Source organism: Falco cherrug, chromosome 7, assembly GCF_023634085.1.
Source record: "Falco cherrug isolate bFalChe1 chromosome 7, bFalChe1.pri, whole genome shotgun sequence".
Classification (NCBI taxonomy): Eukaryota; Metazoa; Chordata; class Aves; order Falconiformes; family Falconidae; genus Falco; species Falco cherrug.
In genome coordinates this window covers 62915974-62938382 of record NC_073703.1, presented here as the reverse complement: position 1 = coordinate 62938382, position 22409 = coordinate 62915974, and the positions used below count along the sequence as shown (strand labels likewise).

Genomic DNA, 22409 nt, shown 5'->3' with positions numbered 1-22409 from the left:
AGCTACTCCATTTTATCAGTTCAGTACACTTTTCCAACCTATTTTCTTTATTGCCTGGCCCGGCACTCACCATCAGGGTTAGCACTTACTCATCACAGTACACAGTATAACTAAGAGTAAAGCACTGCAGGATTTGACCACTGTTCCTGTATTTGATTAATTTTTCAACCAAGTCTTGGCTATCAACATGAAGCCCTAAATTCTGAAAACACTTCTGGCTTTGCATTTCTGATGTTTAATTAAATAGAGTTAGCAGGTAAATATTACCTTAAAACTGATGAAGTTAATGACATTATTTTACAATTAACAATAAAAAAACCACACTCCAACCCCAGCTCCTTTTGCAGCCTATTTTAATAAAGGGATTATAAAATACAAAAGAGACAGAGACAGGTAACCTGAGATGCAATTTTGGAATGCAAACTTTCAGTTCAAATGTGCAAGCTCAAACTTAACAAATGTTTAAAATATTTGAGTTTTTCAAATGGTGCCAAAATAAACCATGTCTTTTCTAAAGACTACATATTTAGCTAGGCACTGGCAATGTAAATCTTTCAACCATTTCAAGTATTTGTTTAAAAGCCTCCCAGAACACGTGTGCTCCCAACAAAACTGAAGAATGAAATGTTTAGACCACTGAAGCTCAACAGCTGACTTGTAATCAACCTAATATGAGAGCACCACTTCGGTTTTTTGGACTTGTGAATACATTTTATTTACCAATGCATGAGAAGAACAAACAGAGAAAGTCCAGTTCTGCAGACCTGATGTGAAATGGTACAGCGATAAGAGTCAGTACATGTAACGTTGCAATTGTAGCAAGCACTGGATTAGAGAAACTGCTGGTCACTGATTTCATGTGTCTCACAGTTTATTCTTGCACGGGAGGAAAATCTTCTGGGGTACAAATTAAAAAGAAAAAAAACAACACACCAAACAACCTTCATCTGGAATTACTCTAAGTGAAGAAAGGAAAGGCACAGAGAAATCCTGACATTTAGATAGCAAGTTCATTTGTGTATGTGGATTAACAATGTTACCACTCTTGATCACCTGATATGAATGTTTATAAAGCCATTCAATTTGAGAATTAAGGTGTGTTGTAAAATGTCCTGTGATTTGGAACAAATAAATAAATAAATAAATGAGTATATGACAACATATTGACATTAGTAAACTATTTCAATATGATGGCTTATTTATAAAAGCAGTTTTAATATTCCCCTACATTAATGATTAACTAATGAATCTTACTTTCTTGTGAATATATTTAAAGAGGAATCAAACTGACTTCATCTACAGGATTCCACTAACAAGACCGAGAGCTGGCTCTGAACTTTTCAAATACCAGCAGGTTTCCCACACTAGTACAGAAAACCTTGCCACCAATTTTGGGCTGTGGGCTGAATTAAAAACAGTACTAAAAGACTAAAGGTTCCCAGTTCTTTTCTGTTAAAGTTGATTTGTCACAATATTGTTAATTAGTGAGGGCTTAGGGAAGGCTTACTATGAATATAATTACAGTGCCGAAAAGCATTAATAATGCTCTTATCCCGAGCCAACATGATGCTATTTACATATTTTACCCTGGCATATACCAGAAATGGCTCCCAATGCATAACATGCTGCAGGATCATCAAGAGAAACACACAAAGTCTCACAGGGGAAGGATGTTTCAGAGTATCTCGGTGCTCTTCAAGTCAGCGGGGACACTAATTTGACCAGTAATTACAACTGCCACCATAAGGACTGCCTACGGTGAGCCACCTTCCATCATGAACTGCTGTGCCGTCGGGAGGCAAATGAATTGCTTCTCCTGGTAAGTAATCTGATGCAATCTCATCCTTCTCTCATAAATTAGGCCAGGAGTGACAATTGTATTTGTCTGCTGCGTAGGGGCAGGTTTCTTTTCACTTTCAGAGCTCTGCGCAGACATCAATCAGTTCTCAATGAATAAACTGTATGATAAAAGCCAATTAAGCAGTGTTATCATTATGGGCCATTTCTACTCGCAGGACCAGAATTCCTGTCCTCCTTACGCTGAAAGGCAAAGCTCAGGCTGGGTTCAATGGGGCCAGAAATTCACCCGAGGGCCGTGACGGCTGGGCCCGTATTGCCAGAGCTGTGTGACTTTTGCTGTTCACTTCAGCTGGTGAAGAAGCGAAAGTGTTTTGACCTTAGCCACACACCCTTTTGCAAACTCCCCCGAGGAGCCCAGGCACCTCTTCAGGGGCTGCATACCTTTTATGACTGTCACTAAGGGATTTGCCAAAGACCACACACCAGGCTGTTAGCAAGGAACAGCGAGAACCCAACTGTTCCTGAACCTCCACCTCTCAGCACAGCAAATTTCCCAGGGCCCTTTTCAAAGAAGACAAACCTTTCTAGCTGAATTTTAAAAATCAACACCTAATAGAATTACGATTCCAAGTCATTTATCTACAAGATGATAAACCCCCCTGACTCAAAAGCTCACTGAATTTCAGGCTACATGGTACAAGACATAAGACAGAGCCAGGAAATATTTTTTCACTTTAGGTACAATGTGTCAGAAGGAAAATTATGAAGCAAAATTATCACCTAATTTTACTGAATCAAGTATCACCCATAACCAGATGTATCTGACACAAGCCTGCCAGATGGCTTCTGCCTGGCCAGTCCTACTTTCCCAAACAAAGACACGAGGGGCTGGAGGTCAAACCGTCCTGCAGTATGAAGCCTACACTCACACAATTATTCGCTTGGAGGCAGAAAGACCTGGGTGAAGGTGAGGAGCTCTCCATACTCTGACAGGAAGGAGGAACTTAGCACATTCATGCATGGAAAACAAGCCCTCATTTAGCAAACTTGCGTTTCCAAAGTAGCAAACAAGCTTCCTCATCAAAGCTGCCAAGGAGTAAGAGGGAAGATCTTCACTTCGAAAAAAAAGCAGCTCAAAGGTAGATTAAAACAATGGGTAAGAATAAATGCTTCATTTTCACAGGGAAGGAAAGTTACCTTATTGTCCTACAGGGATCTTTGTCCTAGAGCCCATGTTGTTCAACTTAACTAAGAAATCACCTTGGAAAGGGGGTTAACGTGGAGACGGTGGTATTTCCTATCACTGATGCTGATGATACTGTGTTACTGTGAATACCAAAGATGAGCTGTGAGAAGAGATGGAATAGGAGCTCATGGTCACCAGGGAATGCACGTCAAAAGAACAGGTGACATTCAGTACCCACAAATGCAGTTATGCATTCAGAAAACAGTTCTGTCTTCATACACCCTATGATGAACTCTGAGCTAAATATTATAACTGAGGAATGAGATCTAGAGTCGTTATTATTACAGGAATAAGAATTCCAAGAAATCATCTGTCATAAAGCAAGTCCAATGCTAAAAATGATTACAAATTGCATAGAGAATAAAACAGACAACATCATTATGACAACTCTTAAAGTCACAATTTGTCTGTATCTTGAATACCAGGCACAACTCTGGTTGTACCGCAGTAAAAAGACTGCAGAACTGGAAACGAAATAGATTAGCATGACAAGACCAATTACAAATAAGAGATAGCTTCTTCACAAGAGACTAGGGGGTCTCTCTGGAAAAGAGATGGTGGAGGAAGGATGCCAAATACGTAAAATCACAAGGGACAAGGAAGCAATATGAACAGGAAAAGGTTGTTCACTGTTTCTCTAATACAAAAACTAGGTGGTAGCAAATGAATAGCGCTGGTTCATAACAAAGAAAAGGAAATACTTCTTTACTCAATGCATCATTAACTGCATAAGTTCTCGTGACAGGAACAAGTAGATACTAAAAGTTTAAAGGATTCAAAACCAGGTAATGAAAAAATGCGAAGACACTACCTCTGGTTCAGAAAGGCCCTAAATAACGAATTTCTGGGATACCATTTGGGAGAAAGGTCCCTAGTGCTGGCCTGACTTTACACCCTTTCCTAGCTATCTTCTACTGGTTATTGCCAAAGGCAGTTTTTGGGCTAATTGGACCTTTGGTCTAGCACAGTACAGTAGTCCTTACATTTTTATCTTTATTCTTTCCTTGCGACCTCCTTAGAGCAGGAATGGTTCACCAGCACTGACAACTCAGGAGATCTTGTCTTTCACTTGGTGCACTAAAGCTCAGTGAGGACAGGAGGGAAAGGAGAGGTTGAGTCACCCAGGTGCTGGACAGCAGCACATGGGAGATGGTGAAGGGGCTGGTAGCTGTGGGGTGGCAGTCCTCGGGTCTGGAAGCATGAAAGAATTCAGTTTCTTCCCAGTGAATATGTGTGTGGGAGAAACTCTAGACTCACTGGCTATCTTAGAATTGACCAAAGGTCAAAAAGGAGAACTTCAGAAGTTTCTAGAAGTGATTTGGTTAAATTTGCCTTGAAGGAATGCTACTTATCTCCCTGCAATGGGTTAGGTTTGGTTGACTGAAACTAGGAGGAGCTTAGGTTGGCAGATGATGAAGGTTTAACATGGAAGTTGCTTGAAAGGAAAAACTGGCAGTGAAATGCCTCCCCCTATCCAAAATTAAAATTTTGTTTTATTCAACTAGACTGCCCTATCATGACATCTGTACAAGCAGACATTAAGAGGGAAGACAGCATAACAACATTAAGCACAAATTAGAGTAGGCAAGCGGAAGCATTAGGAGCTACATCCACCCTGCCGGAGCTGGCTGGTCCGGGGAGGAACTTAGAGCCTGCTGTGCTCCTGAGATTCGTTACTGAATTTGGGCTGCTTAGAGATTACAGCTGCCTTCTTGAGCAGGTTTATACAAGCGTGATGTGACCTTTCAGCTCACCTTTGGTCATGTGACAAAGACACACTGAATACAGGGAGATGTTTGGGTCACGAATATAAGTCTAGGTCCGACTCTGCTATATCTGTAAGGTCTATAATATCTGCGTACGCTAGATTTTCCTCCTCACCCGTCAATTTCTCCCCTCCCTGTAGCAGTCTATCCTTCAGCCTTTGCGCTCTGTTCTAAGGGCGCTTCAGGAGTACACAAGGCAGAGGCTGGCACTCTGGCCTCAAACCCAACCTGGGTGGTACTCCTGCACCGCAGAGCTATCAGGGTCTAGAAGAAGCAGGCAAAAAGTCTCCCAGGAAAGGGGTGAGGGACCCACCTTACACTGAAAAGGTGAATTTTGACTCTGTAAGGTGGTTTCTGAATATTTGAGAGATTTTCCCTCACAGGAAAGGCAGAGGAGTGACTAAAAACAACACAGGAAACTTTCCCCACTCTCTGACATACTGTTCGATGTCATACGGCTTTCATTTTGCAATTTATGAAGCTGTACCTCCAGTGAAACCTAACTGTACGTTTCTCTTTAACGTATGCTGAAAAGTACTACCACATACTACCAGTAGCTACTCAAGCACTGTATAAAGCTGTACATGTGTCCTTCCCTTAAATGCAGCCACAGTCACTAGCTGCGATTTGATGGGCTATGAGCAAGGAGGAAAAAAATCTCCAACACACTAGCCAGAGATATTTCTTGATCGTGAACCTACTTCATCAATTAATACATTTAACGTACAAATAGTGGACTGTTTTCAGTCTCACAAATAACATAAGGGATTTAAATTTTGAAACTGCTTTGCAGGATTTTGCACCTGAAGCCTGCAGTATTTGAAAACATGCCTAAGTGGTGCCTTGCAGCAGACTATAGTCTAGCAACACCGAGAGGACAGACTGTTAAAATAAGCATATACATCATTTTTCACAGAGCACAGTGCCACAATGCATCTGCTTCAAAACAAATACATGTTTGCAGTGAAACATTTCAACAAATCACAGAACTCAGCAGCAAAGTAGTTAAACATTTATGATTTGATTTTATCTCAGCTTGGAATGTCGCTGGAGTGTCCCACTTCTAACAACTGTTTGCTAAGTTAAGGCTTTAGTGTTTACACAGTGCTGAATGAAGCAGCCTGGTCACCAGATGTGAATGCTTCCTTAGACTAGAGCTTTCAATCAGATCACGGTCCTAATGGTCCCTGCTCCAACCTTCTTCCTCAGGACGTCCACCAGCCTTTCCAACCTGAGAGGGGGCAGGGGAGAGGGAGAGGAGAGAAAAAAAAAAAGGAAGCTAGCGTTAGGAATGTTCTGGCTGAAAGAGACAGTGTTTGCACTGAACCAAGCTGTCCTGGTGGTGGTCATGCTCAGGAACAAAGCACTACTGTAAAAGACAGACATTAAGGGAAAAGGCAGACAACTTACAGAAAACTTTTTAACCTACAACCCAACCCATCTGCAGGCAGCGATACATATCAACTCGCTTTTCTTTTGTGGTATACGTAGTATCTGAGGTCCCCGTAAGGCGTTAACACAGAACCCCGTGCAGCAATCCTGTGGCACATATACACTTCAGTGTAAGCAGGACTTTTAAAAATATGAGTGGTCCATGGCTCTTGTTAAATGTAACACTTAGCTGTTGTTTCCCCTTTAAAAATACCCTGCTTGTTATCCAACAGCTACTTTTATTGTGCAGTTTATAAATTTATGCCTACAACTCCATGTATTTTATGTCCAAATTTTTTTTCTAAATACTCAACAAACCAAGTTTCTGAGGATGTGGATGATGATGTCTTGAAGGTGGCCTGTATGATTATTATGTTGACACAACTACAGACAAATTAACAATCTAAATAAGTAGGACAGAGGGCTGCCTAATTCTCTCCTATTTTTAAGGCACAGGCTATAAGCACGTCCAGCATCTCACTGACTTAATTTGTTCTTTCCTTTTGTTAAAGTAAGTAGGCACATGCAAAGGGCTAAATTTGTTCAGTGTTTTCCATTTGCACACATTTATCTCCAGCACCCCAGTAATCACGCATTCAAACTATTTCTTTGATTTATCTGTATTTTATAGAATCCTTCAATGAAAACTCTCCCACAAAACCCCCTATTTAAAAGCAAACACTTTGCCTAGCAGAACACTGTTAGAGCCATGTCCAGCATATTACACACACAACTTCCATAACAAAGAGTCACAGGTTCAAATAGCTGTATTCACTGCTGCAAGGTTGACCATTTTTTCTTCTCTGAAAAGACAGTTTTTAAAAAATATATTATACAACATAAGGAATGTAGCTAGGAAATAAAAATAACACAGCTTTATCAAACCTGCAAAATTCATTTTATCTCAGGGATGCATTAGTAACTTCAGTGCAGGAAAATTAGGTAACACGTCCTGGATTTATTGCCACAAGTCATGACTAACAGACATGGTATGTATTGAAACTCTTGTTTTCCAGGAACCACCAAGCACCACGAAGCTACACCTTTCATTGTACTCACCAGGTGACTTAATTCCTGAAATGAGATTAAGAATTCGCCACCCTAACGTAATTATCAGACACCAGGAAATGTATGTGGAAAGTTCAGCTGGTCCTAGCTGTTCCACAGGGACTCAAAAGCAGTCAAAGCACAGGTGAAAAACTACTGCTTACCTACTCCGCTCCCTCCTTTTTCTCAAATATTGCTTTTCATTTTTAACCAGCTAGGGCATTTCCCCTGTGTTTGTAACACACATCTACTGCACTTCTTCATCATTACAGAGCCCTCACCCAGGCAGCCCTAACTCAGTGCAGTCAGCCCATGCAAGTATAAAGTCAGAGCTTCCACAAGTCATTTGCTCCTGAAAGTTTTCTCACAGTGGAAAAAATCAAAGTTTTCTGGGTTCTAAGGCTTTTAGTTCAGTTACTGATAGGTCATAGTTTCCTCAGCCTCTCTAACTGGGAAGTTTCCCTGCTAAATCAGTTAGTCCATGTGCAATTTCAGAAAGCAATGGCAGAGCAGCCCTCACTTTTAACAGCATTATGTTCAGAAGCACTGCAGGTTTCTTAGCCACTTTATCACTGGAGGTCTCTTTCCCTCTCATACTATCACCCTCTTTAATGTGCTTCAGAGACATAAAGCACAGGAGAAATATTTCAAACCTTCTGGACAAACAGAAGGTTTGGGCTACAAATTGTTTTCTGGGAGACAGCAGAAAAATAGTAAAATCTGAGCTCATGGCCTTATTTAAATCACTGTACAGTTAAAAAGAAATACTGCATGGCTTCTACAAGTGGGAGAAAAAATATTTCAATAACTGAGGTTTCTTTTGGGGAGGCACAGGCTGGAGGTCAGTGCTGACACACAGCCCTGCAACTGGGCTTAGATGTGCACCACTCTGTGACCAAGCAATGACACTGCACACCAGAGCAGAGCAGGTTAGCGAGGAGCTGCCCATGTTTGAAGAGAAATACCACTGGGATGAAAGTAGCTGTCTTCTGTTTAACCTTGAAACTGTCAGGCTTCATTGAAAATAATGAGGCTTAACAATCATAGCTTCTGCTTTTCAAATGAATGATGACTGAAATCATCAAAATGAGGTGTTCTGCACCAAATACAAATCGTGCAGGGCTTATTTGCCTTTTGTTTCAGTCATGTGTGGAATTGCAAATTTATTTATTCTTTATTAGAAGAAAGAAAAAAAAACCAGCAGGGGATTAAGAAACCATACCTTTGAAAGAGATTTAAACAATAATGTAAAAGAGGAACTGTAACAGCTATTTATAAGATAAAATAACAGAGGGCAAAACTCACCCCTACACAGATGCAAGACCCAATAAACCACTGAAATCCCACTTAAGCCTACAAAATAATTCTACGGGTTGAATCAGTGGTTAATAACTCTTGATACAGGCCTCAGGGGGCTTTTCGGAACGATAATCCTGGCCTCTTTGTTCACCAAGGGCCCAACTCTGCCAACCTGACTCGCACTAAGCAACATTTTTCTTTGTAATAAATGGGTGGCTGGCATTGAGGGTTGTGTCACTGAGGTGCTACTTGTGAGGGTGAGGGTGGCAGAGTCGCCCTGCGTCCCTAAGGGTCGGTACCCAGCCCGGTGGGATGCTGCAGGCAGCTCCTTTTCGAGGCCGAGCATTTTAATCCGTGGTAAACTGAAGGAATAGTCTTATAGCTCAAGATCAAAGGTAACTTAGATATCTAAACTGATGAATGGGAGGTGCTGGGAGCTACTCTAAAAGTCTCTGCGTTTGCAGAGTGTTATTCAAAACACAGCAGACACTAACCTGAAGAAGGCAACTTTTATTACATTGTGCAATCATGATATATCTGCCAGTATAATCTCACCATATTTTACTTAACTGAAAGCAGTACTGGCTATGCTTGACTGTAACCCAAGACACAGATTTAACAAATGACATTTGACTTTTTGCTTGTGAAGGAAACAGTCCTCATAGTATAAATTAAATGCTCAATGTGACACTATCTTCTCCTGAGATCTAAGCACTGACACTTGCTGAATTTGCATCTCATGAAGCAACCAAACAAGTAAGTCAAGAAGAAAGTATTTGTGTTCGTATTTTAGGTCAGACATATCAGAAGAATGATATGGTGGGCAACTCTGCTGCAGTGCTGAGGGTCCAAATGTGCAAGGACAGACGGACACCTTCAGGAATGTTCAACAAAGCCTCTTAAGGTCTCCTCATTTTCACAGATTTCAATTTCTTGCTTAAGAGATTTTAGAAAATCCCAGTAGGTGACTTTTGCTATTTCTTGGTACTTACATAAGTCTAGAAAATCTGTCCCTTAACAAATAAATTATCTTAGCAAATGCCACTTCAGCATTCTCTATGAGTACAAAATGACTTATAAAATACAGGAATAAACTATGTATTCAGATGGAGAAGTACAACTTTGGTTTTATTTATACTGATTTGCACATATCCAAAGTAAAAAAGACCTGTGTTTTTTGGGATAGATGGAATTTACATCCATGAAAATCAGAAAATTGAGAGCTAGAAATATTCTTTACCTCCACTACATACTCCTGTAATGCTCATGTCAGTGCTTTCATGAAATGGAAAAATAACCCCACCCCACAAATTAGGAAAGGCACATCTGGTCCATCATTATTTTTCAGTCAGCAAAAGACATCAGTGTGAAGAATCTTGAACTGCCATGGCTTAATGCTTCCTCAATACAAATTTGGACTTAAGCAGGTGAATCTGTGTTTTAATACAGAAATAAAAAGATCTTGAGGGGCTTGCTGCTATATTACCAGTTTGAGTATGTACTTTTAAAAGTTTTGCTAAGCTTAAAAAGGTCCTCATCATCAGAGGAAGGCTACCTAAACCAAGACGTTGCTAGGTGCTTCTTTCCCAAGACAAATTCTCAACCATTCTCAACTCCTCTTCCAGTTATTTCAAAATGTGTTCTTTTACCACCTATGCATGCATCTGAAAAAATGCCTGTATGCAGTGCATGTTGTTATATGGAGTGTTCTTAGGTAGCTCCTGAACTGCTTGACAACTTGCTTTGATTTTTAGCAAAGCCTTACAGAACTTTAATCCTTTGAGTATAAAGCATTTTGATTTTAGGGTCAGCCTCCATAAAGCAGACTTAAAAACCTTACTGACAGAGAAGTTTGTCCCATGAGCCCAGAAACTGGATGTAAAGTTGCAAAAATGTTACCTACTGGTCTCTACTGTTGGCTCTTACACCTGTTTTTGGCTTGCTTTCCTCTTTCATGTATTCTGCTGAAGATGTCTAGCTCTAAACTGTATCTTGGGATCAGTAACAAATTTGCAACTGCATAAATCCACATAATTCAGTACATCCTCCCACACTGCTCCACCCCTGGCCAAAGCAACTCATCCCAAAGGAGCGCAGTGGCCTTTAGCCACAAGTTCTGAACATGACAGACTTAGTCAGTCACGGAGTGATCTTCCAGGGCATCGTGCCCCAGAAGCAGCCAAAATGGAGACCCAACTGAAAGAAAAGGGCATCCTTCAAGTAGTCTATGTCCTAATCTGCAAAGCAATATATAGACTAGCTGAAAACAATAGCTTCTACCTGCAGATGGAAGAGTTAAGTGATAAAAACAACCCCCCTGGATTTTGAAATGCTATATAAAGGCTTATAAACCTAAACTATAACCCTTGGTTATCTTTCCAGTAGATAAGATTAGGCTCAAGCTATGAAGATGGCCTTACTAGCATGATTTCTGGCTTCTTCTGGAATGTGTTTTGCTAACGCTAATTCCCTTTAGAAACCAAGCATTTTAAAATATAGTAGGTAAATAAAATGCATTGGACAAAAGCATTACAAGCCGTTCAGCAGTAAAGCCCACTGAATGACTATTTGGTGAGTGGTCATACAAACAAATTCACTTAATTTCATCCCAGAATTAAAAACCTCCTTTCCTTTCCCTCTCCTTCAGTCTTCCTCTTGGATATATTTAATCAAATCCTAAATGGAGTACTCCTTTTCAGGCATTTTCTGTAAAAGTCAAGGGACCAAATGACATGGAGAAGAGAGGCTGCTGTGATACCAGTCTCATCCAGAAACCAGTCGCTTGGATGGGATCATTTACTCAAGAGGCTGAAGGAAACTGGTTCAGCTCCATTATCTGTACAAGGGAACAGCTGCTTCCAGCTGCTCCCCTCTCGGGGAGTGGTGCTGTGCTAACACCAGGTGCTGGGGTGGCTTGTTCTCAGTTTCAAATGTTGAGGCTGCTCCTACTGAAGAAAATGCTTAAACATTCACTGGATTGAAGCCTGGAATGTAAGGGTATGACCTCGCAGTGCGTGGCCTATCTACCACGCTTACAGAGGCATCGCCCTCTTACCTCTGGGTGGTTCAGTGATTCTTTAATTATTATTCCTCAATTCAGGTATTATTTTTGCCACCTCAAAAGCTTTCCTTTTGAACAATAATAATTTTTGATCGACTCACTAAAAGACATTGCCAGTTGCATTTAATGACCATACACCAGTCTGTAACAATTCCTTCATACGTCAGCACAGCAGTAAAGACCACATGTGGTTCAGATGCACCAGGCTGCCTCCCTTCTGCTTAACAAAGTTCCATCCACACCTTTTGGATCAGAGACCGAGCATCTTGCTAAATGATGTGCTGGAGATCAGCAGTGGTTTTGAACCTGATGCAGGAACTGCTGTGCAAAATTTGTGGCCCTGGGTTAGACAGGTGGCTGGACTGACTGTATTAATGGTCCTTTCTGGTCTTAAAATACAAGCCTTAGAGACTGATTTAGCAGCATCAGCGAGCTCTAAACTGTGGTAGACCACAGCGTCGAATCTAATCACTCCAGGCACTGCCGCCAATTCCTGCCTGCCCAACACTGTTTGCAATGTCACTCCAAAAAGTATGTTCCATTAAACCTACAGGCCTTAAATTTGGCAGGGCAAACCATTCTGCCTCTGAAAAGCACTGTCACAAAACAAGCATTCCTATTAAATCCCTTTCAGCATCTTCTCAACCCAAAAGAGTAATTCTGTATATGATTAAACTTAGAAGTAAATACAGCCAGTTGGGCTCCTGACAGCAGACATATTTCAAAATAAACCTGGCTTACACAGGCCTTGGCTAAAATATTAAGCCTTTATCTGTGGTCCACAATAACTAATCTTGTCAAATTGTTTGCTCTCTACCTTCTGTTTGGAAGATTATGAGCTAGCTCACCATTACTATTCACCTTGTGCCATCACTAGCAGCAGGAAAAGTGAGTGGTAAACACGGTCTATTTTGACAGCGTTTCACTCTACTTTGCATTGATGTGTATTGCTACACAGTACAGGATAATACAACATCAGGACTTTGCATCTATGCTGGATTTAATGCCACCTTGTGAAAGGTATGGCTCCTTTGCTTTCAGAGGCTTTCTCAGGATGGCGTACACTGATTGCCCAAAATAAATGAGCTTACGAGAAAGAAAAATAAACCGTGAAACAGCTACGCTATAACCTCATCTGTATTTCAGTACATTGAGGTCTACAACACGCTATCATATAGACCAGGCTCTTACTATTGGATGGAGCATTCAGATCTGACTGTGTGGCTGACACTGAAGAGTTAAAAAATTAATAATAACCGAAATAGAGGACATATTGGCATATTTAAGGCCAAATGATACTCATCAGTTTATTTAATCAGATCACAGAATTTCACCAAATTACTCCAGCTTCAGTCCAACAGTTTATAAGCCAATTTTATGCAAAGCTTAGACTATTTGTGCAAGAAAAACCTTTTTGATACCCCCTACCAAAGCTGGAATTACTTTTAGCACTGACAGTCACTGTTTCCATGCATTTGGTGTCACAGCTGGTCTCTTTTTTTAGGAGAATCTTGACATCGAAGCCTACTCCATGCAGTGAGAGCATTTCCAGAAAGTTTGTGCTGATATGAATAGGCAAGGGTTTCCTGGATTTTCTTGCCAAATACTTCCTGGAAATCTGCTTAGGAAAAGCTAGCAGTTTTACTTTACGCTAATATATCTTCCTCATAGGAAGTATCCTGCCATAGTATTTATTCATTTGAAGAAGGAAAAATACTATTTCCTGTCAACTCCTGATGAACGCTAGCCCTGCCCTTTGGTAATGGTGTTTGGTATTAACTGAGTGCCATGAATCACAGGCTTAAGACAGAAGCTTATTCTGTCTCTGAACAGGTACCCACCTTCTTCTTGAGAGCAATACAATCTCTGCAAAGCAAATACTCTTTGCTTTGAATGCTCACAACACAGAGGGATGGTCAGAACTTTTAAATAAAGCATTTAAAAGGCAGACATCAGGTCTATTTTGCATCAGGTGTACTATGTGGCAAAACAGTACGCAGGGAATGAAATGACTTACTTGAAGCTCAACCAACCAAGACGACTGAAAAGCCCTCATGTTTAATTTTATGTATAAGTAGTCTTGAGCGGAACTAGGTTCCTCATGTGCAGGAACAAAAAAAATTATCCTGGAGAATTAGAGCCTAAAATTGATGGATACAGAGCCCTTCTCTCTGAGCTTCTCTGTCTGTGCTCTGAACCATGTCAACTGCTAACAGCTAGCCAGTTCTCTTATTCTATATCCAGCTGAGAAGTATTTCAGGAGATGGAAAAAGGACCTACTTTTTAGGGGATTGTTCTAAATCTCTCTTCAGGAATATTTAAAAGCAATGTCAAAAATTGATTATCTAAACCAAATAGTATTTCAAAACTGCTCAAAACAAAGTTAGACAGGATTCCTCGTGAGAAAAAACTTCAGAACGCAGGACCAGCAGAATGATACACATTTACGTATCTGTAGGGAATAGGTTTACTAAGAGACTCTGAACTTCAGAAGTATCAGTCTGAAATCAGCACATTGCTCCTTTCTGCATGTTTCAAACAAGCCTGCCTTCAAACAAGCCAGATCCGAACCTCTCAGCTGCCTATTCCAAGCCAGTCTCACCTCTTCTGGGCATCTTCTGGTCAAGTCCTGTTTACAATGAGTTTGTAAAATCGCGAACACTGATGTACTACTCAGGCTGTTTCCCAAGTGCATAACATCAAAGCACAGCTTTGGCAGACTCCTCTTGATACCATAAACAATAAAGACAACATGAGCTTTTTTCTTAATTCCACAAATATTTTACAAAACCTGATGCAGACTTGCTGGCTTTAGGCACCTCTCAGTTATGTTCCACCTCCCTGAGGTAGTTCCACCCTTGTGACCAAGAGTAATCTGGAGCTTGTGGAGAGAAAATTCCTTCCTAATAAACCACCATCAAACCCCTCCACTTTACAATAAAAATAATCGGTTTTATGTAGATTTGATGTATTTCAATAGATTTTCTTTCCTGGCATAACTGATGTGACGTTGCCCAAGCTGGAATGTGGATTCTACATCCCTGAGAGATCAAGTAACAATGGAAACGGGTTTGGATGTAAGAGGAAAGCATTTAATTAAGCTCCCGGTTATGGTAAGTCCTTTGTAACAGGCTCAGACTGGTAGGTGAACCCCCCACCCTTCCTGTGTAATCCAGTGGTGCCCACAGACTTCTGGTTTCAGGGCAATTCACACTTAGTCATACTTCTGAAAAGTATTTCTAGAAAACAAATAAGGGCAGTCTTCCCTCAGTAGCGGGATGAAACATCCTCTCCTCCTCTGAATGTTTGCAATAGATTATAGACAGATGCAATCAGCATGAAGTTTGTCTGTTATGGTGATGTGACCGGGTCCCCTGTGCAGGGATCAAACCAGAAGAGATGCCTAACTGCTCATTTACACACACAAAAGGGGTTTTAAAAATACCAGTTGAGACTTGGCATCACAGACCAAAGTGTCTCCTCCACATGCGTAGTGCTCCTCAAAATACTTCATAGGCTTTTTACTAAGTTATCAGCCATTGAAGGCCATTAAGGTAAAAACAAGCCTCCCCACTTCTCAGCTTCAGTAACCTCTCTCCAGGAGCCGGCAGACAGACTGTCTCCAATGTCTTCAGCACCATTCTAGCAAGACAATTCACATGAGAATTTTTTTTTGTTTTCACTGGCCTTCTGGGCCTATTTTGGTCCATGTTCCTGCCATCTGACTGAGAATAAGCTTCTCCTCCTGCTCCTGGGAGGTGACTGAATTCCCGAGCAAGGAGAGAGACCTTCAGGTCATTTTGAGGGCAGATTTAATGCCTCCAGACTGGGGAGCCTGCAGACTCAGGCCTTGGTGGCAATTCTGCCTGCTGGTCACATGAATGAGACTGATTGTAGGAGAAAAACTTTTTAATTTGTGCTGCTAGCAAGCACAAAAATTTGGCTTTACATCATTTACATCAAAGTCACAAAATTCTTCAAAAGCATAGAGCAAACTATTTTCTCAGTACTTAAAATTGGAGATCTGTGAAACATCTTTTGTGTTGAGTTCACCACTTAGATATCCCTTTTATCAGATGCAGATGTGCATCTGTTACATCCCTCAAATAATTTTTTATTATCTTACCAAAGACTGAGGTGAAAGAAATGGATATATTATGAGGAACAGAATAAAGTGTTAAATACATTAATTTTATTATACACATCTCCAATACCTACAGTGTCTTCCCTTCAAAGGCTGAATTCTGATACTTTCTATGGGGAAAAATTTCATAATCAGAAGCTGAAATGATAAAATTTGGTCTGAAAGAATTATGCCTTCCAGCAACTCGGTGTTTAGCTTTTCATCCTTATACCCGTATCACATACAGCAAAAATGTAGAACAAGAAAGCCAAGCAACTTGCCAATAAAACAGCAGCAGCAATGATGGGGTTAAATCTGTTGTTAGTTCTCATAAATACAGTTGATGCTGTCTTTCTACAAAAGCTTGTTAAAAAATTAAAAGCCTCATGGAAAAATCTGGCTATTAATTAATGACTCAGTATTAGACTAGAAACATGAACTGCAATTTTTTTTCTTGGAGAACGAGCCCCTCCTTCAGTAAAGGTACACTTAATTTTAAGCAGTGGAAAAATTGAAATGATTTCAAGTTTGTTTAAAATAAAATACCTTGCTGGCCTAGTCAGTTATTTCTATTTGTTGCTGTAAAGAACTGTTCCAGCAATTCTCTAAAAGATTATATGTAATTCAGAAGCTTCAGAAAGTCTGGGCTTTCTTTTCGAGCTTCTGCACATACATTTACAGCATTCAGTCTTTTGCATATGTTAAGAAACAGTATGAGTATTAACAGAAAGAACCGCAAATTTATTTTTATTCCTTCAGCCAAGCCACAAATAAATGACTCTTGCAAACAAACCAAATACTATTTAGTAACGGCAATGTAAATGCCATGGAGTTATTTTATTTGGATATAAAATATTAAAGTAAATGATTATTTGCTGTGACACTCGTTTTATCATCTTGGAAAAAAAAGCAAATCTGAGAAAAAGTTTTCTTGCTGTTCTTCAAGGAGCACTCAATCTGCTGTTCAAAGTTATTTAATAATTTGTCATAGAATGGTTAACTATAAGCTTACAAATACTGTGTCAGCATGCTTCTTCCTATTGGGCAAACAACTTCAAAACCTAATTTGTTTGTGTTATTGGTCTTACTAAATATTAGTCTTTGCAAGTCTGGTTTACACCATTGATGTTAACTATGCCAACATTCTGATTTTGTTCTGAAGTATTCCACAACAAGCTGATATTATACAATACAAGCCCAAGAGCTAGCCGATCCAGTTTACTGAGTATACTTAGTGTATTTTGCTACTGATAAATCAATAAAACCATGTTGTAATCTACAAACTTCCATCTCTGTGAAGCAGCTATAAGCAAACTGTAAATGAACACACAGGTCAAAAACTGGGATGCTGTGATTATGTTGACTCTGAAAACATTTGACTTTCATAGAATACATTTTAGTGTTTGAGAGAACGAAGTTTGAGCACTGCTTATATTTTCGTGAAAGGCTGAGATGATAAATATTCAAATGATGATAAATATTTGTGTTTATATTGTAACTACCCATACTTTAAGAAAACAATATCTGCACTGCAATCCACAATTTACAGAGGTTAAGTAAATACAAACCATAGCTACACAAAGAAAATAAGTACTTGATTTAGACTGTATGCTCAGTTTTGCATTCTTCATCCATGTGAAACTCCCTGCAGTCAATGGATATCTTGGCTGCGCAAGAAATGCAGGAAAGGCTTCCCTGTCATTCCTTTCGGTTGGGACCTTTTGTCTTCATTCTGTTAAGTGCCCCACTGAACACAACCCTGGCATTGATCAGAAACCATCAGATGTTAAAGGCTTCATTATAATTTATGACACCCAAAGTACCATGAGAAGGGCATTCCGTCATCTGCTCTAGCAATATCCCACATTATAACTGTATGAGAGTTTTGGTACTGATACCACAAACTGCTCTATTAAGGGTCACTTTCAAATGAAAAGGAGATGTTAAAAGATATTCTGACTCATTAGTACTGCAAAGGGTCTCAGCTGTAGTAATCCTGAGAATCACCAAACCTGTCCTTCAGGATGCTGGTGTTGAGAACAGGATCTGCAGCTCCATGTGAGCTCTGGACCAGTGCATTCCTCCTACAGACTGCACAGAGAGCATGGCAGCATCTTGGGATGGGATTTGCAACAACTAGTTTAAGGAGAAAGATGCTCCTAAATTTGCCAAATAGGAGGGGTTTATTTTTTTTTTTTTAAAAATCTCAGCCCCTTGCTTTAAGTGGGTTGATCCAAGCTGTCCAGAGGTCCTCAAGCTGCCCTTTGCTACAGATAGCCTGAGGCCACCTGTTTCTTTTAAGGTGACAAAGATAACAGCAGTGCTCACTCCTCCTTTTTAAAACAAGTGTGAAAAAATTATACTGACCATCAGCTAGAGCAATCAGCCAAGCTAAGGAAAACTTGGGTTTAACCCACATCTGCAACTTCTCAGGAGAGCAGTACACTCCAGGGTTAAAATGTCTTCTCTACTTTTTCTGAAGCCATGAAATTCTACAGAAGAAACATCTGAAATGTTATTAGACCTGGAGGTGTGATTCTGTGGGTGGTGATCGAGGGTGCTGACCTGGGAAATGGGAGATGGGTGTTCTGCTACTGGCTCTGTATTTATGTTCAATAGGCATTGGATAAAACTGAGAAAAAGCCCTAAAGGAAAGTGTCAGAACGAGGTCTTGCTTCTCAGAGGTGAGTAGCCTGCTCATTGCTCTCTGATCTGGGAAGCCTGCATTATTTTGCTATGTGATACTCCTCCAAGGCAAGGAACAGAGAGCACCCAGACCAAACATGTGTGGCTAACATCCCTCTGAGGTACAGGAGACCTGAACCAGGATATCCTCAGACGGAGGAGGAACCTTAGCTCCATTCCTTCCTACCGTGGAGGAGTACCCCTGCTCCCAGACAACCACTTAGAAAACCAGATGGGGGACACAGATACCAAGGAAGCTTTTGAATGAAAACATCTGAGGTCACACTGCTCTGTGTGGGTCTCTGTGCAACCAGTGTGCACTGCTCCAGTTCAGCACGTGCTTCTTCATTTGGGTCTCCAAGGAATCCAAGCAGAGAAGGCAAAAAGTTTTGTACTTTTTCAGTCAGAAGTTTTCTGCTTATGCTAACCCAAGTCCTCCCTTCTCTGGCCTGGGAAGTTATCAGTGTTAGTGGCACTAAGTTATCAGGCACTTCCTCCGTCACATCCTGCAAATTTTACCTGGACTGTAACACGAAGTACACAATTCAAAAATTCTAAGTGAAGTGTCATCCAATAAAGAGAATATAATCCAGTGCAGAAAACACATTTCATTACAGCTTTGCAAAAGTGATACATCTCCTTTTGTACAGCATGAATAATACCTTAGCCTTACCAAGGGAGACAAGATCTGCTAGTGATGCAGAAACACGGCATACCTACAACAGTCCAGAGAATACGCCACCAGTGACTGAATTTGTTCAGCTCGCCTTAGATTTGAATACTAGTTCAGTATTTTATTGCCTCCAGACCCAGAAAATTGGTCTCACTCTGTATGTTGAATTTCTCTGAGGCTGCACATAACCTCACTGGCTTACTCAATTCTTTTATTACAACAAACAGGTATCTCTATAAGACTTTTTAGTTCATCATTTCACCGTGCATGTTAGTGCAGTCTAATTTCTGAGAGGAGTCACTGGCGTAAGTGCAGAATTTAGAGTATTTAAATGAATTCTGACCATACTATGCAGTGTTTTCAGTTAGATCACATGTGACTTTCTTTATACATTTCAATTAGTCCTAATTCCTCACTGAATTCCTAAAGCAGACTACTTCCAAGCCTATCACCCCTAAATCCAATAAATTCACACTGCCTGTTATTGCTACTCTAGTTAATGGTATTATTTTTGTATATGATTTGATGTGATTGTTACTAGATCTTGTGTTTCAGACTTTCTCATGTTTCTATTCATGTCTTGCACGCCAAAGAAATTTTGCATCATCTCTGTTGCACTCTGCAGAATTCTTTGGGGTATGTGGTAGTTTTGCGTGCCTGGGAATCTTCCATCTGGCTAGTGTGGGTTTCCTAAACACCATAAAACCCCGCCTGTGGAGATTGTGTATCTCTTATGGGCCCCGTGGAGCTTATAATCTGTTTTTAATCATTGCACAAGGCAGCCAACACATCAGTCCTCATCAAGCAGTTTTTTCCATGTTGCATCTCCTTTAAGAACTTTTAATCCAGTTCTGAATGTCCAGAGCTATTGCTAGTTTTCATTGGTACCTTAGACTGCCACAAGAGTTGTCTTCCTCAGCTCCCCGTCCCCTTCCATAGGTCTCATAACCACTGTCTCCTGGGGCTCGCTATAGCAAATGAAGGATTCTCAGCACTTCGCCCTCACTTGCTCATCTTTTGAATGTACCCAGCAGCATCTTTTTCTCAGTAAACTACAGGTCGTATCCTCAACGGGGACAACTGAATGCAACACAGTGCGACAGAGCTACAGCGAGTTTGCTCCAGCTAAGAAACTAGCTCTACATTTACATTCTTCAACAAGTCACCAGAACTTACTTTACAATTCAAAATGCCAGCACCAATCAGATTATTCCCTATATGATATTAAAAGATTACCAACTATTCAATCCCAGCAGAACTTCACAGCAGCAGGCAGCACAGTGGTTTTCATTAAAAGCAAAATCACTTTTGACAGTTGCTAAATTATTTACTGACACAAATCAGTGAAACTATTAATATCTATGAAGCTGTACTCCCAGCTTCCAGTGGTTAACGTGTTGATTTGACATTCACCAGAACACAGTTTTGTAAGTAAAAAAAAAAAAAAAAGCAGTCTAGTTTTAATAGGAAAGTCTGAACATCTAAATGTAACCTCTTAATAAAGCAAGAAATCAAATGATGTTTATTGTTTTGAAAGATGAAAATTGAAAAAATATATATCTAAAATTTAAAATAAAGCCAACCGAGTTCTCTAACATTTGGCGGTTCCTCCAAAACAAATAGCTTTAAGTCCTGGTGAATGTACAACTTGTTTCTTTTGTGCAGTGCTTCTGCCTGCAATTTCTAATTAACTAGCTCCATTCTTATCCACAACGAGTGACTGAACGCATACAAGCTACAACGTATACTTCAACTAAATATATGCAGGTGTGATTTTAAAAGGGAGATAACTAGTTAACAACACTTGCATGTTGCAAAGAGGCTCGATTAGTATAATAATTCAGAAACCTTGCTTTTAGCCTGTTCCCTGCATAGCTGTGCTGTACTGAATACAATCTGCACACTAAAGATATCATGTTTGCAGTTAAAAATCTCCAGAGACTTTAGACCCATACATAAAGATACTTATTTCACTCTTTTCTGAGACACTGACCTGTATCCTCATTCAAAAACGAACACCACATCTTTATGTTATTAAATCTTTGTTTTGATCTATTAGTATTCACCAAAGTGCCATTTTATACAACCCCGCACTGAATAGGCAAGGCCGGAGGTAACCATCTGCAGCTTTAGAGTCTGCGTTCGAATTGATGAAAAGAGCTTTGTGTTTTCATTGCCAAGTTTGATTCTTCCAGTCATTAGACATTCCCCTCAGATCGCATCAATGAAGCGGACTCTCTTACACCCATGTGTTAAATTCTCTTCTCCTCATGGTTTCCTTTGCCAGCTATACTCCAGAAAGACTACTGGGTCTTAGCCACATTCTTCTCACAGCTGTGTTAAAAAAGAGCATCAGAGCGTCTTCCCAAAATCCATATGTGTATCTGGTCAGTCCCCTGTCAGAGGGTCACCTCACATTGTGGTGTGATTATTCAAATATTCATTCTTGTTCTTGAACTGCACTGCTCAGATCATTCTGAGGAAGATTAGACCCTCCAGCCAGCACTGGAGAACGTCTTGGATGTTGGTGTGAAATGCACACAGCTCCTGTACTTGGAAGGCAGATTAGTTTTAGTTGCAGAAGAGGGGGACCCTAACCACTTCATAAACACTTGCTTCTTATTCCTTCCCATTTTTTGTATTCATTTCAATTGTGTTGAAGGCTGGGAAGAACTGTTTGTTTTTATTGTGTCATCGATTGACTTATTGATCTGCATCAGCTGAGAAACTCAGTGAGCAACTACAAAAGCAGAGAGAGCATGTTCAGAAATGCAGGAGGGAAAGCCAGGGCTACTCAAAGAAAGGGTGTGCTCCAGGAACAATGAAAGTTAGGTGGCCAAAAAAATCACACCCTAAGAGGTAAAGCAAATGTTATTAAGGGTAGTATTTATTTTTTGAGAGAGAGTAATCTCCTTTGATAAAACTATCTGCTTATTTAGAAGATCACTTAGGTTTCTTATGTATTCGGTCCACTGGAATACTTTATCTAAATCTGTAACTCTCCTGACTTCCTCCTTAAAAGAAAAAAACCCCAAAATCAAAAGAAAAGGTCTCTTTAATAAACAGTTAAGAACAAACGAAGTAGTAATTCCTGTTTTACACCACTTTTGTATTTGCTTTGCTCATAGTCAGAACCACCTCGACAAATACACAAGCAGCATGTTTCTCACCATTTATGCTTATTTTCATACCTGTATATTTTAGCGTTGCACCATTACTTTGTGGATTTGTATTTACTTTTAGAGGATTACATAGAAATTCTACAAGCACATCCTCCG

General features: G+C 40.2%; 1 protein-coding gene across 13 annotated transcripts in view; it reads right to left on the bottom strand.

Moving 5' to 3' along the window:
- Positions 1-336: 336 nt before the first annotated feature.
- Positions 337-22409, bottom strand: part of MIPOL1 (mirror-image polydactyly 1) — a 197363-nt gene continuing 175290 nt past the window's right edge. For all 13 annotated transcript variants that reach the window (XM_055716711.1, XM_055716720.1, XM_055716714.1 and 10 more), the window contains one exon: positions 337-6043. In XM_055716711.1, the coding sequence (XP_055572686.1) occupies positions 5977-6043 (67 nt within the window). In that variant the 3' untranslated portion in view covers positions 337-5976. The remainder of the gene's footprint in view (positions 6044-22409) is intronic.